At 34.1% G+C, this 16,626-nt stretch overlaps 1 protein-coding gene and 1 pseudogene across 1 annotated transcript; one reads left to right on the plus strand and one right to left on the minus strand.

Moving 5' to 3' along the window:
• Positions 1 to 3,074: 3,074 nt before the first annotated feature.
• LOC132044429 (cytochrome b-c1 complex subunit 9, mitochondrial-like) lies at positions 3,075 to 5,676 on the minus strand. Its single transcript, XM_059434907.1, has 3 exons — positions 5,390 to 5,676; positions 4,289 to 4,336; positions 3,075 to 3,354 (listed from the first exon to the last, which is right to left on the minus strand). Exons 1-3 carry the CDS (start codon positions 5,507 to 5,509, stop codon positions 3,304 to 3,306), a joined length of 219 nt encoding a protein of 72 aa, XP_059290890.1. The 5' UTR covers positions 5,510 to 5,676; the 3' UTR covers positions 3,075 to 3,303.
• A 5,952-nt stretch (positions 5,677 to 11,628) lies between these two features.
• Positions 11,629 to 15,210, plus strand: LOC132044445 (pentatricopeptide repeat-containing protein At3g57430, chloroplastic-like; annotated as a pseudogene).
• Positions 15,211 to 16,626: the final 1,416 nt, after the last annotated feature.

Genomic DNA, 16,626 nt, shown 5'->3' on the forward strand with positions numbered 1-16,626 from the left:
ACCTCATCAACTTTCTCTGAACTCATCATCAATTTCATTTATCTGATTAATTGTTCATAAACCACATTATACTTTACCTATGCTATTTGGTAAAGAAACTTGATGAATAAAACTTTAGCATTTGGCATCAGATGCTTTCCTTTTATTTCCATTCAAACTTGCCACTTCATTCATAAAAAGAATAAGTCTATACATCCGTATACAAGGAGAATACAAGATATAGAAAATCTTAAGACAAAATTACTGTTTACAAAGAAGCATCTATCATTACACTAATTGGAACTTCATTCAAACATGATATATGCTTCCAATCAGGCAACAGAATATGAAAGTTAAATCTCTTCAACTAGCACAACAACTCAATCAAAGAGGTTCGCGGTTTTAAGCTTAACAAGCACAAGTAATAACCCCAAGGCATTGTTGCTCAAAACAACAACATTATAGAACTAAAAGAACACAAAAGGCTAAGAAACCTTAGATGAATGACCATAGACTTATGCTAACAGTGCCTCAGGGTTGCCCAATTTGCTGCTGCAGCATGTTTGTGTGAATTATTAAAATCTAACTAAAGACTAAAATATTTAAAAATAATGGTGATAGTAATTGATCCTTGGATAGTTTATTACAGATCACGATTGAATAATAATGTGTAATGATCGATGAACAGATTAATTTCAAATTTACGTCTACACATTAGAATCTTTGTAATAAATTATTTTATTTTGTAGATTTTTGGTCTAGTATTGAGAAAACACACAGTATTAGGGATACACTTGATTAGTACTTATAATATTGTAGGCCAGGGACAAGTGGTTAGCAACTGGTTTTGATCTGTTTATTTAGTAAGTTTGATTCCTATAAATATATTCTATGAAAATACACATTTTAAACAAAATGCAGTTGAAACCAGATATTCTTGTTTCTGATTCTTTTCTTTGATTAATCATTAAAATTATTGAATTGTTATTACTTATTAATAATTTTTCACTTTAGTCTAGCATAGTATAATTGAATGTATTTTCTCATTCACACACTTCCTGATGTGTTTAGTTTTCTGAATGATTCTTTGTCAATTAGATTAATTCTTTTAGAGCTAGGGAAACGGATAACATTTTCTTTTATCTGTATGTGAAATGTAGATTATTTTTCTTCTCTGTCTCACAAAGAAAAAGTTACCATACATGCATTTATAAAATTTTAGAACTAAGATATCAAATAATGAAAGTTTTATTCACAATATTAAAAACATAATAGTAAGTTTCATTCTCCTGCCATAACACTCTAAAATGTTTAAAATTCTGAATTCTACATTGTCCCTTCCCATTTTAAAAGAATGTCACTATTTAAGAACAGTAACTAATGTTCCCCTTTTAACTTTTGAAAACACCTTTATATGACTAAGAGCCCGTTTGGATAGGCTTGTTTTAAGCATTTTTATAAGCAAACGAACATAAAAATTTAAAAAAAAAAAAAATTGAGGTAAAGCTTTCAACCTTTTTTTTTTGGGTTTATAAATTTGAAATTTTAGATAAACTAAACAAAGCGCTCAATTATTTTTTTAAGCTTATTTTAAACACAAAATGATTTTAAGCTGGCCAGCCAAACACTCAAAAAAGCTAAAAACAACTTATAAGCAACTTATAAGCCAATCCAAACGGGCTCGAATATAGAATTGGACAGAGAAAAAGGGACAAGTTTGATATGGTATGTAAATATGATTTCAACTGTTTTCTGGGGACAATGAAGCACATTTATAAACTGGGCCACTGTGGTTAAAAGCCTGCAATATTGAATTATTAAAATTTAAATTTGGGGTTTGGTACTTGTACTTTTAAGTAGCTAATTTCTGTGTTCACTTTGCTGGGCAATATGTCAAATAAGGAGGGAGGAATTAGAAGGCTCAAAGATGAAAAGGTTTTGCCTCTGGTCCATCACTTGTGAATTTAATGATTTTTGGCTTGTGACCTATAAGAATATCTAAAGTAAATACATGTGGTTGAAAGGGATACATAACATGTGGTTGAAAGGGATACACAATACTGAAAGGGACCGACCTATTTAACCCAAGTCATAATCTTTTATGCTTTGCTTGAAAAGTAGGAAAGAAAAGATAATGAAATTCAGAATTTTCCTCCAGTACCTACCTACTGAACTATACCAAATGAAATAGAGAATTTGTCCTCAACTTTCTCTAAACATTATTTTTATAATCATGGTATTTGAGTTAGACATTGAATGACATTTTAATTCCACAAAGCGTATTATTTCTTCATATTTATCGATCTGATATTGAGTAACTCTGTGCACCAATACTTGACACTTTTTTCATAAAAAAGAATAAATCTACCGATACATCTGTATACGAAGGATATAAAATCTTAAGACAAGAGTATTACTCTTTACAAAGAAGCATCTATCATCATACTAACGGGAACCTCATTCAAACATGATACATGCTTCCAATCAGACAACAGAATATGAAAGTTAAATTTCAACTAGCAGGATATGGACCTTCAGTCTTTGATTGAGTTGAAATAAAGAGGTCCACGGTTTTAAGCTTAACAGACACAGGTAATAACCCCAAGGCATAGTTGCTCAAAATAACAATATTATAGAACTAAGGGTGTGTGTGGTATGACGGAAAATGTTTTACAATAAAATGTTTCCGTGGAAAATAAGTGATTTTCCTACTTATTGTCTTGTGTTGGTTCTATAATAATAACCTGAGATGAATGACCATAGACTTACGGTAACAGTGCCCGAGGGTTTCCCAATTCGCTGCTGCAGTATGTGTGAATAATTATTAGGTAGCAATCTTATCATAGCAAAATTTTCTAAACTGCTGAAAATGAAAGTTATATCACGGTCATTCGGCAGAACATTAGGGATGATGCTAAGCATCCAATGGAAAATGACATTTCTTGTTGGATTCATCAGATAGCGCAGGAAGGCAATGCAAGTTGAGAAGAATGTGTGTTTTGCTAACTCATAGGCAAGAGAATAGACAAGGAAATCAAACTATAACCAGGTTTAAGAAATTCCAACTGCCATTCTTGGTAACTGTACAAGTAATAGAAGACATTTGTACTGCATCCTCGCAAACCTGAACGATAACAAACTATTCACACAGATCTAAGGATCTCCAAGTTTCACACAAATGTATCATATCTAGACAGAGAAAGTGATCATATGATCCCGGATAGCCCGCCTAGCACGGAGCTCAAGAGATTAGACATACATGCATATAGCTTCTATTACATTGGACAAAATTCCAAACCTATGTAGTCATCATGAAAGAGGGATTCATTCTTCAGATTGCCTTTGCCCCAAAACTGGGATGTCTTCATACCGTTTCTGCAGAAGTAGAAGCACCAAGATCAGATTCTGGGTCATAGTTAGATTCGGTACAGAAAATATTGTTCCACTATGCAAAAACCAAAAGAATATTTCAGCCAGAAGACTGTCTAATCACTTATTCTAAAGCCAGCAATGCATGCAACACCCGTCCTCCAAAGTTTGAAAACGTAATATTGAAAAAGCGCCATATGCATTGCTTCACATTCTCTGTGTGCGCGTGCGCATAACTTACAAATTTCTATATTCGGGAAAGCAATGCTGATTCCACATTGAGTTTGCAGCTTCCCTCACAGCACCATTTTCTCCTACACCATATAGACATGTAAATACTCCTTCTGGTCCTTTTTATCTATCACTTTAGCCAAGATTTGGTCCAATATACTTCACTCTAGAAAATAAAGGCATTACTTTTTTTTTTTCTCCAAGTTATAGTCTTACTACTCCATCCAAGAAGGTGTACGATCGATTACTCATTTACGGAAGAGAAAAGCCTAGTTTAGTCAAATACCCTTAGGACTAATGCTCTCAAATGATTTACCTAATAGGTGGGCAAAAACCTTAAACAATAGCCAAGGACTGAAGGGGATTTTATTTAACTACTTACGACAATCGACTAATTCTAAGCATCACTTTCTGTGCACTATCCCTGCCTACTATCACATCCGACCAACTCTTGTGACCAACCGGAGAAATGATTGAGGAAATAATTTCCTTTTAAAAAGTTTATTTCATGCAAACAGAGTCTCCAATGGTTAAAAAAAAATCAGTTTAAATAAATCTTGCTAGGTATCTGAAAGGGTTCTCATCATCTCATGTATAATCTGAGTTCTCCACAAACTCTGCCAACTCTCAAGAGCAGCAAATATACATGTAAACCAGCATTTAAAGGAAAAAAGAGAATGCAAATAGTATGAATTTCAGGAAAGCTCACCCCAATATTATTGTAATCCCAAAGCTTACGAACACCATAATCAACAGCCTGCAACGATAAAAAAGCAAGAATTTGAAGATGGCATAACATTTGACGGACTTTTCGACTTTCCTATGCTTATTTGAATCAGACAGAATTCAAAATGCAGATGAATCTAGAAATATTGCAACAAGATTATATTTTAAATCATCTTTACTAGTTTAGCTATATATAAACAGCTTTCTGATCTTTATTGAAATTCAACCGTACCAGTTTTTAAAGAAACTTCTTTGATCGCACATGACACATCAGCTGGTGTTAGAACCTAAAGGAAAATTACGGAAAAGAGATACTCCATCCGGTTCAAAGTAAGTGTCGACTTACATCCCTACTTACTCAAGGCAATAAATAGGCAAGAGTCGAATTAATTAAAGGTATTTTAGTCCTATTATTTTTTTCTAGGAGTTAGTGTTTTTTACCTGAAGACAGTATAGAATGGAAAACATTTACTTATCTTGAGGGGCATTTTGACCTTAGTGTTTTTTACCTGAAGACAGTATAGAATGGAAAACATTTACTTATCTTGAGGGGCATTTTGACCGGTTAGTAATGCCATTTGGATTAAAAACAGCTCCACTAATTTTTCAAAAAAAAAATGGATAATATATTTGGAGAATATAAAAGATTTGTATTAGTTTACGTAGATGACATACTAGTATTTAGTAAAAGATATTAAAAACATTTAGTACATTTATATGAAAAAGACATGGTGGATACTTATTTTGAACAGGAGGGAATACTTCTGTTTTGAATGAAATATAAACTTTTCCTTCACTCAGAAATACCATTTCTTTCTTCTAATATCATCATTTCCTCTGCTCCCTAAAAGATAGCCTGTTTGGCGAATTTCTAGAAAGTCAAAAGTGCTTATTATATTTCTAAAAAGTGCTTACTTTAGAGCTCGAGTTGTTTGACCAAGCTTTTAGCAAACAAATAAGTGCAGAAGTTGTTGTTGGCCAAGCACAAATGCTGGTCTAATATTGGCAGAAGTATTTTAAGGCTAAAAAATGGCACGATAACCATATTAGAAGTTGAAAGTAAGCCTTAAAGAGTTGGAATTACCTGTTCACCAAGGAAAGCGCCAAGGATGACAAATGTTACATAAACTGAATTGCGACGCATAAGTACTCTGTATAGGCCTTCAAGAGGCTCTTTTCTACTCCTCCTATATGCTCTTTCCATGCTGTTTTTTTTATTCTCTCTTCCAATGTAACTCTCTGTTTTTTATTTTTATTTTGAGTGTAGAAACTTCAGGATGCAGATGACGAACTGGTAGAACTTAGAAGAGACTCGAAGAGTGAAAATAAGGGGTGTAAGCAGGGAATATGCCAAAATCGTTCCGCGTGTTAATGTTACGACTAAGTTCTTAAATTATTTGAAGGAAATAAACATACGTATCCTCCATTTTAATATTCATTCATCTGTCCGAATTTATGTGATACATGCCATCTTTTTTATTTAAAAATAACTTATATTTATGAGATGATTTACAGTTACATAAATATCTAAAATTTATTTTCAATCATAAATTTTAAAAGTCTTTCTTTCTTTCTTAAAATTTGTGACAAGTTAAATGTTGACCCATAATTGACACGGAGGGAGTACTAGCTTTGTTGCGAAAGAACCACTTTAGTAACATCATTATTATTACATAAAGAGTTGATGTTTAAAAAAACTATACTCATCCGGACAAAAAAAAGGGTTCACTTAGCTTTATTTTTCTTAGGTCAAAAAAAGAGTTCACTTATTAAATCAAAGAATAATTTACCTTATCTTTTCAGATTTACCCCTATTAAGTATTGTGTGATCAAATCACAATGCCTATATAATTAGGGATAGCTTAGTCCATTTACATTTTTTTTGGAGTGCGTAGTTTTTTAAGGGGTGTGCAAATGGCGTGGACTCTTTTTTTGATCCGGAGAGAGTAGCATTTTTTTTAAAGTTATTGGAAGGTGAAAAGTGATTATTTTCTTCTAAAAAGTATTCATTTTAAAAAGTGGACATTTGGAGAAATTTTTGGGAGAAAATAAGTGTTTTTAGGGAGTAGTAAAAGTTGTTTTCATAAGCTAAAAAACAGCTTTTACCCAAGCTAATTTTTTGAAAAACACTTTTGAGAAATACATTTAGAATAGATTATAAAAGCTTGACCAAATACTAGTTGTTACTCAATAGTGTTTTTAAATTGATTAGCCGAAGAACAAACGGCTTCTCACCAAAAAATGCTTTTAAAAAAATACTTTTCAAAATAAGTTGATTTTAGAAGCTTGGCTAAACAAGCTCCTAAAGTGCTATTGTAATTTGAAAATTTCATAATTAAGTTATCGAGCGTTTCTATTACCCTTAGCTCCCGTTTGACCATAGATTTTGGGAGCATACTTTGAAGATTTGTTTTCAAATTTTTGTTTCGCCATAAAATTTTGATAGATTTTGAAAAAAAATCTTCAAATCCCAAATTCTAGTTCAAACTTGTATTTTGGGCCAAGATTTATGTTTTGGCCTTTTCAAATTTTTTAAAAACTACCCCAAACTTTTGTATTTTCCAAAAAAGCCCCATCTATTTATGACCCAAGTAATTCTATCTAACATGTTCTTCTATTAAAGCCGTATCTATCATGTTTCCACAATTAAAGCAGTACAGATACACCAAGCTTAAAGATTATGACATACTGGATTAATATTTGAGAATTCATTTGCCACAGCTTAAAGATTATGACATACTGGATTAATATTTGAGAATTCATTTGCCACGGGAAACCATGTCATTTACAGTACCATGGCGTGTCTATAGATATTTGGGAATTCATTTAATTATAGACACGCCTCAGTAGGCAATGTAATTGAAAGAACTTCTAGTGCATGAAAAAGTAGATTCAGAATACTACAACAAGGCATGAACAACGATGAATTTGACATGCTGGTGAAAATAGTATTTGCTTGTGCCGTATTACATCATTTTTTGCGTGAACACCAAAGCAGTGATGCATTATTCATTGAATATGAACATGATGATATGCCTGTTGATGAAACTGACGAATAATAGACTCAGAGTAATAATGTTGCTTCGTCTTCTCAGTCATCTGATCTGGAAATGCATTCTCATCGTGAAGAGATTGTTCGTACAATGTGGGAAGATTAAATTAAAGAATAACTATTCACTACTATTGTTTTTTTTCTTGCACGGATGAATCTTTATATTGTAATTTGAATTGTAGTAGCTAGTAAATGTGTTATTAGCAGTTATTAAAATATCATGTTCTGCATAATTTGGGATTAGCAAGTATGTATGTTTGTATGGTTGGGTATTCTTGATAGTTTTTAGAATTTATAGGTTCAAGTAATGTTTCATGTTTTTCATAACAAAAAAATAAAATATGTTTTGAAAAACTATGCCCAAACATATTTTCAAAATTTGAAAAACTTCACCCAAATCAATTTTTTCAAAATTTTTATGGAAATCCATGGCCAAATGCTAGCTTAAACTATGATAAAGAACTTGTGATGACTTTTTAAATGACGCTTGAGTTGAAAAAAATTATGCCACATAAGATTTTTCTAATGGCTACGTAAGCTGAAAATTAATATTTTTCAGTTTTATTATTTTTATCTTATTTAGTTTCTTTATAGTTTTACGTTGTTCTTCACTTTCTTCTTTAATCTTAATCAAATTAATCTTAACTTGTACACCTGGGTTTCATCTGAAATTACTGAACCCCTTCTTCTTTTATTTTTCGTCATATTTTTATTAAAGGAATTTTTTTCATCACCTTTTTCTTGATTTCATTTAATCTTCTCTAAAAACCAAACATTGTCTTGGATAAAAAATAAAAAAAAATAAAAAGTAAATATTTTACGTAGCTATGGGTAGCTATTATTCGGGCAATTCGCTGGACCCTGATTTTGGGGTGGTCTTTAATTTTCGTCCATTAAATTGGTAGTCTTTAATTTTTGTCTTTCGTTGGAATCTCTTGATTTCTGATTCGAACTCCCGCTCAATCAAAAATTAAAAAAAATTCGCAAGACAGAGTTTGGATTCGCAAGACAGAGTTTTTGCCTACCTTCAGGTAGAGTTTCATGTAGAGTTTGAAACTCTACTTTAAGGTAAAGTTTTGGCTTCAGGCATGCCCAAATTCTGCCTTATAATTTTTTTTTTTTACTGAGCCGGGATTCGAACCCCAAACATCATGATATTAAGTGAAATGGCCAAAAATTAAAAACCACCATTTTGAGGGACAAAAATTAAAGACCTGTGCATTTGAAGGACACTCCGCATAAAAAACAGCTATTTTCCCTACACGAAGCTCCTGATTCGCAGAATTGCCCTTCTTTTGGGGTGGTCTTTAAATTTTGCCCCTCATATTTGAAATCTTTAAATTTTGCTCTTCGGCTACAACCCATGAGTTCCAGGTTCGAACCCCCACTTTGTCAAAATTTTATAAAAAAAAATCGCAAGGCGTAGTTTAAATTTCGCTATGCCCTGCGCATACACTTGTGAAGGAATTACCAAAGTTATGCCGGACCCGGCATATTTATGCCAGGCATAACTTTGGTAATTCCTTCACAAGTTTATGCCGGGTCCGGCATAAAAGTTTACCCATTAAAAGTATGCCCCCACCGGCATAAACTTGTTAAGGAATTACCAAAGTTATGCCGGACCCGGTATACTTATGCCAAGTCTGCCCATAAGGCATGAGTATGCCGGATCCGGCATGAATTTGGTAAATCCTTAACAAGTGTATGCCGAGTCCGGCATACACGGGACTCAAACCTTGCCTTACAATTTTTTTTTTTTTAATTTATGCTTGAGCGGGCGTTCGAACTCAGAACCTCATGATTTCTGCGTGAACGCTCAGAGTTGCAATGCGAAGGGCAAAAATTAAAGACCAGCAATATGAGGGGCATAATTTAAAGACCACAAATATAAGGGGCAAAATTTAAAGACCACGCTAAAAGAAGGGCAATCCGCACAAAAAAATGTCACAACTTTCCCAAACAAAGTCTTTAAGCCTATGTCTTCAAATTCAAGCCCTGGATTATCTAATGATATTAAACATCGGAGCCTTTTAATTAATTTGCAGGGAAAATGATCTAATAATATTACTTAAGACTCTATATTACAAATTATAAGAATAATATACAACTAAAATTACTAAATATACCAGATTTGAACTTAATGTGACTTTCCATGATTTAAGGCCTTTTTTTAGAAAGAGAATCTGAATTTTAAATGTTGACTTAATTATAGGATAGTTACGATTCAGTTTCTTCATCTTTATCAAAAAGATTTTTTTTTCTCTCTCTCTCTCAATCTCTCTCTTTCCCCTCTATAGAAGTTCATAAACATCATTCCTCAAACCTAAATTTCATCATCTATCCTAATAACATACGATTTCAGCTTCATGACGAATAATTCTACTCCAATTTTGATGTTTCTTGGCTGATAGCAACTCTTTTCTAACCTACATTTTTTTTTTGGATTCATCTTTATTGTTTAAAACAACGAGTAAACAAGTTTCAATGGAGACTCCTACTCGTAAAAGCAATAGGATCTTTGCCTCTTTAAGCACGAAAATAGGGCCGGAACCCAGCTTCGATTTGCATACATTTAGTCAAACTCCTGTTAAGAAATGGTAAAACAACCTATTGTTACCCCGACAGTAGTTCAACAAAAATGATGCTAAAAGGAAGGGGAAAGAAATTTCACCCAGAAAGTCCAAAGAAATCATCTACGATTTTGATTTTAAAGTCGAAATCGGCTGTCCTACTGCTAAGAAAAATAAGGTTGACAGTGTTGAAACATCAAAACGGAAGAAAAAAATTGAGGCTCCTATTGTTATTAAAAAAATAAAAAATAAAAAATAAAAAGGGGGGGGGGGGGGGGGGTTAAGAAGGTGAAACATTAATGATTCGCCATTTTTTTTTTATAACAATAGGAGTCTCAATTTTTTTCTTCCATTTTGATGTTTCAACACTGTCAACCTTGTTTTTCTTAGTAGTTGGACAGTTGATTTCGACTTCAGAATCAGAATCGTAGATGATTTCATTGGACTTTCTGGGCGAAATTTATTTCCCCTTCCTTTTAGCATCATTTCGGGTAGCCGATTTTTGTTGGGGTAACAATAGGTTGTTTTCCCCCTTTCTTAACAGGAGTTTGACTGAGTGCATGCAAATCTGGGGTCCGACCCTATTTTTGGGCTTGATGAGGCAAAGAGCCTGTTGCTTTTACGAGTAGGAGTCTCCATTGAAGCTTTTTACTCATTGTTTCAAACAGTAAAGATGAATTTAAAAATAAAATAGTGTAGGTTAGAAAAGAGTTGCTATCAGCCAAGAAACATCAAAATTGGAGTAGAATTGTTCGCCATGAAGCTAAAATCGTATGTTATTAGGATAGAAGATGAAATTTAGGTTTGAGGAATTAGAGGGAAGAGAGAGAAAAATCTTTTAGATAAGGATGAACAAACTGAATCGTAACTATCCTATAATTAAGCAAACATTTAAAATTCAGATTCTCTTCCTAAAAAAAAGGCCCAAAATCATATAAATTCACATTAAGCCCAAATCTGATACATTTAGTAATTTTAGATGTATATCTTGTAAATAAGGAAAAGTATCCTTAAAATTTGTAATATAGAGTCTTAAGTAGTATTATTAGGTCATTTTCCCTATTTTTAACTATGCATGGAAACTAATTGATGAAAGTCCTCAACCAGATTTGGTTTCTTGGTCATCATTGATTTCTGGTTATTCCTGGTAAATATGCTATCTGGGCTTTCTTAAAAATGCATTCTTTAGGTCTTATGTAGGCGTTTCGCCATACAAATCAAAAAGAATTTCACTTTTTTTGGAATTTTTGAAATTGGAGTTGGAGTTAAGTTGTGTTTGGCTATAGTTTTTTTAAATATTATTTGGTTGTTGAAATACTTTTTCTAAAAAACATGAAATATTATTTATACACCCTATTTCTAAAAACTAGCAAAATCACCCAAAGCAATTAATAAACATAACCGGTGCGTACCCAGCAACCCCACCTTGCACTTGTACTCCATACAAAACCCAACAAGAACTAACCAAGTAGCTGTAAAAATAAATACTTTGAAAAACTTTTATGAAAATAGCTGTAAAAATAAACACTTCAAGTGTCCTTTTTATAGGAATAAAACCTTCTAGGCTAAAAATTGAAAACAGAAAAACAAAAGTAACGGTCCAAAACAGAAAATGGAAAAAGTGAAAAACAAGATTTTGGTTGTTTTTCAAATGAAGTTGTATTTCGAATTTTTATGGCCAAACATCGATTTTTGAAAAAAGTGGAAAAAAATTTCCAGAAAAAAATGAATAATTGTAATGAATTCACTTTTCCTAGTGTGCTTAAGGCATGTTCTATTGAGAAGGAACTTTTTCTAGGTAAGCAGCTTCATGGGGTTGTTGTGATCACAGGATTTAAGTATGATGTTTTCATTGTGAATACTTTGGTTGTTATGTACGCGAAATGTGGCGAGCTTCAAGATTCTAGGATGTTGTTTGAGGAAATCCCAGAAAGAAATGCTGTTTCTTGGAATGTTGTTTTCTTGTTACACACAAAATGATTTTTCCAGTGAGGCAATGTGCATGTTTCATGACATGATTTATAGTGGAGTCAGGTCTGAAGAATATAGTTTATCCAACATACTGAATGCTTGTACTGGTTTAGGAGATATTGCTGAAGGAAAGAAAATTCATGGGTATTTGGTGAAGCTCGGCTATGATTCCAATCCTTTCTCTCTCGTCTAATTCACTCGTCAACATGTACGCAAAAGGGGGAGATCCTGGGAGATCTTAAGGATGCCATTACAGTTTTTGAGGGAATTGTGGTACCTGATATTGTTTCATGGAATGCTATTATATTATTGCTGGTTGTGTTCTTCATGAATGGCAATGCCAGGCTATAGATATGTTGAATCAGATGAGAAGGTCGGGAATTTGGCCAAATATGTTCACATTATCGAGTGCTCTCAAGGCTTGTGCTGCACTAGAGCTCCCTGAGTTTGGTAAAGGGGTACACTCTCTTCTGATAAAGAAAGATATCATATTGGATCCATTTGTGAGTGTTGGACCTGTTGATATGTACTGCAAGTGTGATTTAACCAAGGAATCGAGGTTGATCTATGATCTGATGCCCGGGAAGGACTTAATAACGTTGAATGCTATGATCTCTGGTTACTCACAGAATGAGGCAGACGATACATGTCTAGACCTTTTTATTCAGACATTCACCCAAGGAGTTGGATTTGATCAGACAACTTTACTTGTCATTCTCAACTCTGCTGCAGGCTTGCAGGCTGCCAACGTATGCAAACAAGCCCATGCACTCTCTGTCAAGTCGGGATTTCTGTGTGAGTCCTTTGTCATAAACAGTCTTGTTGATTGTTATGGAAAATGTAGCCAGCTGGATGATGCAGCTAGAATTTTTGATGAGTGCCCTACTCTGGATTTTTCCTCCCTCTCTCATAACAGCTTATGCTCCACTTGGTCAAGGTGAAGAAGCCATGAAACTGTATCTGAAGTTAAAGGACATGGGTCTCAAGCCAGACTCATTTGTCTGAAGTTAAGGGACATGGTTCTCAAGCCAGACTCATTTGTTTGCAGTTCTCTCCTAAATGCATGTGCAAATCTATCAGCGTACGAACTGGGGAAACAAATACATGCTCATGTGTTGAAGTTTGGGTTCATGTCAGATGTGTTTGCTGGTAACTCTCTAGTTAACATGTATGCCAAATGTGGAAGTATAGAGGATGCTAGCTGTGCTTTCTGTGAGGTTCCTAAGAAAGGTATCATTTCATGGTCCGCAATGATTGGAGGACTTGCGCAGCATGGACATGCGAAAGAGGCGCTTCATTTATTTGGTGAGATGTTGAAAGATGGTGTATCTCCAAATCACATAACGTTAGTTAGTGTCCTTTATGCATGTAACCATGCTGGCTTAGTTGCAGAAGCCAAGAATTATTTTGAAACAATGAAAGACTCGTTTGAGGTTGAACCAACTCAAGAGCATTATGCATGCATGATTGATGTCCTCGGCCGAACAGGAAAATTAGATGACGCAATTGATCTCGTAAATAAGATGCCTTTTGAAGCTAATGCATCTGTCTGGGGTGCACTTCTTGGTGCTGCAAGAATCCACAAGAATGTAGAGGTAGGGCAACATGCCGCTGAGATGCTTTTTAATCTTGAACCAGAGAAATCTGGCACTCATGTTCTTCTTGCAAAGATTTATGCATCAGTTGGGTTGTGGGGAGATGTCGCAAAAGTAAGAAGACTCATGAAGGATAATAGAGTAAAAAAGGAACCTGGTATGAGTATTGAAGTCAAAGATAGTATTTACACAATTATAGTTGGAGACAGAAGCCATTCGCGAAGTGATGAAATATATGCCAAACTGGAGGAGTTGGATAGCTAATGGCTAAAGATCTCCATGATGTAGAGAGGAGACAAAAGGAGATTCTTCTCTCCTATCACAGTGAGAAACTAGTTGTTGCATTTGGGCTGATTGCTACACCTCCTGGTGCTCCTATTAGAGTACAGAAGAACCTTCGGATTTGTTTGGACTGCCATACAGCATTCAAGTTCATTTGTAAAATAGTCTCTAGGGAGATCATTATTAGAGATATTAACTGGTTCCAACATTTTAAACATGGCACCCTTGTTCATGTGGGGATTACTGGTGATACTTGAAGGCGTACCACTGGCCATGCCTACCTATATGATGATCCATAGGTCTGCAATAAATTTATTTGATTGTTTATTGACAGATAATGGCATAAATCATTGTCTTTCTGCTGATGCTCAAGAGATATTGAAACAATCATTTAGTTAATCTTTACGGCGTTGAAATGGAAGTTAATCAATTGTTGCTTTCAGGATGCAATTTGTGGTAACACCTTTTTGATTACTCTTGAAGAACTGTTGATGACGGTTTACTGAAATAAAGAGGAGCTTCTGGAGCCTCTGAACCACTTTATAACATTCTCCTTCTACGCCTTATAAGAAGAACATTCTCCTTTTACTATTTTGTTGTTGTTTCTGGACATAGAAATTTTAATCCAATCATTATGTCACATCAGCATTCTTATTTTTTGGCTTTTTCATAGCTGCAGACCTATGGATCATGTCAATTACTCGACTGTTGCTGAGATACAAGATCCTTTGATAGCTAAGGTAGTCTATGAGCTGATACTTATTGTTTTTCTTCTTTACTGTATAACATGAACTATATGAAACCAAAGGGCTGGAAATTATTTTCAAGAGAAGGGTTTTGCGGTCAAGAGGAGAGAAAGGAAGCTGGAAAAAAATAGAAATATCTCTTCTCTATCTTGACTTCATTACATGCCTGTCTCAAATTGTCAAATTTTTAATACTCTCTCAAGCTTTCTCTGTCTCCTTTTTAATTGTCGCTTTAGATAAATGATTTTTTCCTTCAAAAATTTGATAGAATAGATGATCTTAAAGGGTAATTTCTTCCTTGATATTTTAGGCTGCAAAGAGGCTTCTCTTCAGTGAAGGGAACTGGAAGACTAGCTTGGAAACTTTCACCAGGATTCAGATATTTTGTGTAAGCTAAGCATATTTCTTGATTAAGTTGAATAACATATTTCCTGTTCTCACGTATTTTACTATTTTGTTGTTGTTTCTGGACATAGAAATTTCAATCCAATCATTATGTCACATCAGCATTCTTATTGATTGGTCTTTTCATAGCTGCAGACCTATGGATCGTGTCAATTACTGGACTGCTGCTGAGATACAAGATCCTTTGCTGAGGTAACTGAAGTGTTTACCTCAGTTTTTCATAAGTTATTTGGTCAGTAGTATAGCCGTAAAGCTTCTCTTTCACCATAAGTCCCCTGTGGAATATTTGACAGGGCACTGGCACAGGAGGTTGCTTTCGATAAGCTTTAGAGGAAATAATCATCCAAAGTAGAATTGTTAGCTGATTTTAAGCTGCAGTTCTGCGATGAATAGCTTAGACCTGAACAGAGAAAATGAAATTCATTTCCACATGTACAGTCTTCTGACTGCTGCTTAAGCATTCTGATGTGATTGTGTGTAATTAAGTGGGTAGGGGAGATGACATAAGTCAAGGTTGCAGATGAAGGAGTTACTTGGTCGGCCTTCTATCAGGCACATGTGGTATGACCAGTACTGTTGATTTCTGTTTTATATATTAGCGTACTTTTGAGGATCTTGTGATATGAAGCTTGGTTGTTACTTGAATTATGTTAAAAATGTAAATTACATTCTACGTACCTTTGTCACTGCTTTATAATTCTGTATTCTGCTCGATATTTGTGTACACATGTTAAGGTCGGAAGAGGATCTCTGGATGAATGAAGTATAGCTAGACACTGACAACCTACAATTATTTGGCTTATGAGTTGTAGTATAATGTTCTCTTAGTCGTATGCAAATCATTTAGCTTGGAATCAAGCCTAGAGCAGAAATGCACTTCTTCCCTGAACACAGTCAATATAATGTTTAACTAGGAAGAGCTGTTACTAGGAAAAATATTGAGTGAAGTTGAAAACTAGGATCTCTAGCAGAACTGCTTCATCTTTAATGTATCTAAATGTTTATCGAGTCAGTATGTTGATTTCTTATATAGATCTCTGGTTGCAACTATTTAGACATTAAGAAGTAAAAGAAGCATGCTTTAAAATGCCAAATGGACGTGGTCTTCCCAATTGTTTTATGCACCCAAATAACATTACGAAGGCAGAATACATTGACAGTCCCTTAAACTTGCATTTAGACACTCAAACTACAACTTGTTTCAATCGAACACCTAAACACATGATAAAGTATTCCTATTAAACAATTCCGCTTCAAATTTTGAAAAAAGTTCTGCACGTATTCTCAAGTCCATTATGTAGAAATGTTAACCACTTAAAATATGTCAACTCCTTTAATTATAAGCAATAGACTCAATAAGTCATAAATCCAGACCTGTTCTTATAACTAATAAGCATTCTATAGTAATTTCTCGTGGAGATAACTCAACTTTTATGAAATTATTGTCAAATGGATTATGAACTGCATTAAATCAACCTCTTGTTCAATTGTTATAAATTAATGACAAGCCAACTGAACCATTTGCTGCTAAAAGAGGACTATTGAGTATATGACGATTCGATATGATTTATTGTTAATCCAAAAACCAGCTAAGTTGAATATAGCGTAAAGTCATACCGATGTCATGACTTGCATGCCGCAGTTGTCGCCATTACTTTACCATCTCTGCCACTCAAGGATATTTTAGTTCGAAATTTTTT

Source organism: Lycium ferocissimum, unplaced genomic scaffold (assembly GCF_029784015.1).
Source record: "Lycium ferocissimum isolate CSIRO_LF1 unplaced genomic scaffold, AGI_CSIRO_Lferr_CH_V1 ctg45, whole genome shotgun sequence".
In the NCBI taxonomy this organism is placed as follows: domain Eukaryota; kingdom Viridiplantae; phylum Streptophyta; class Magnoliopsida; order Solanales; family Solanaceae; genus Lycium; species Lycium ferocissimum.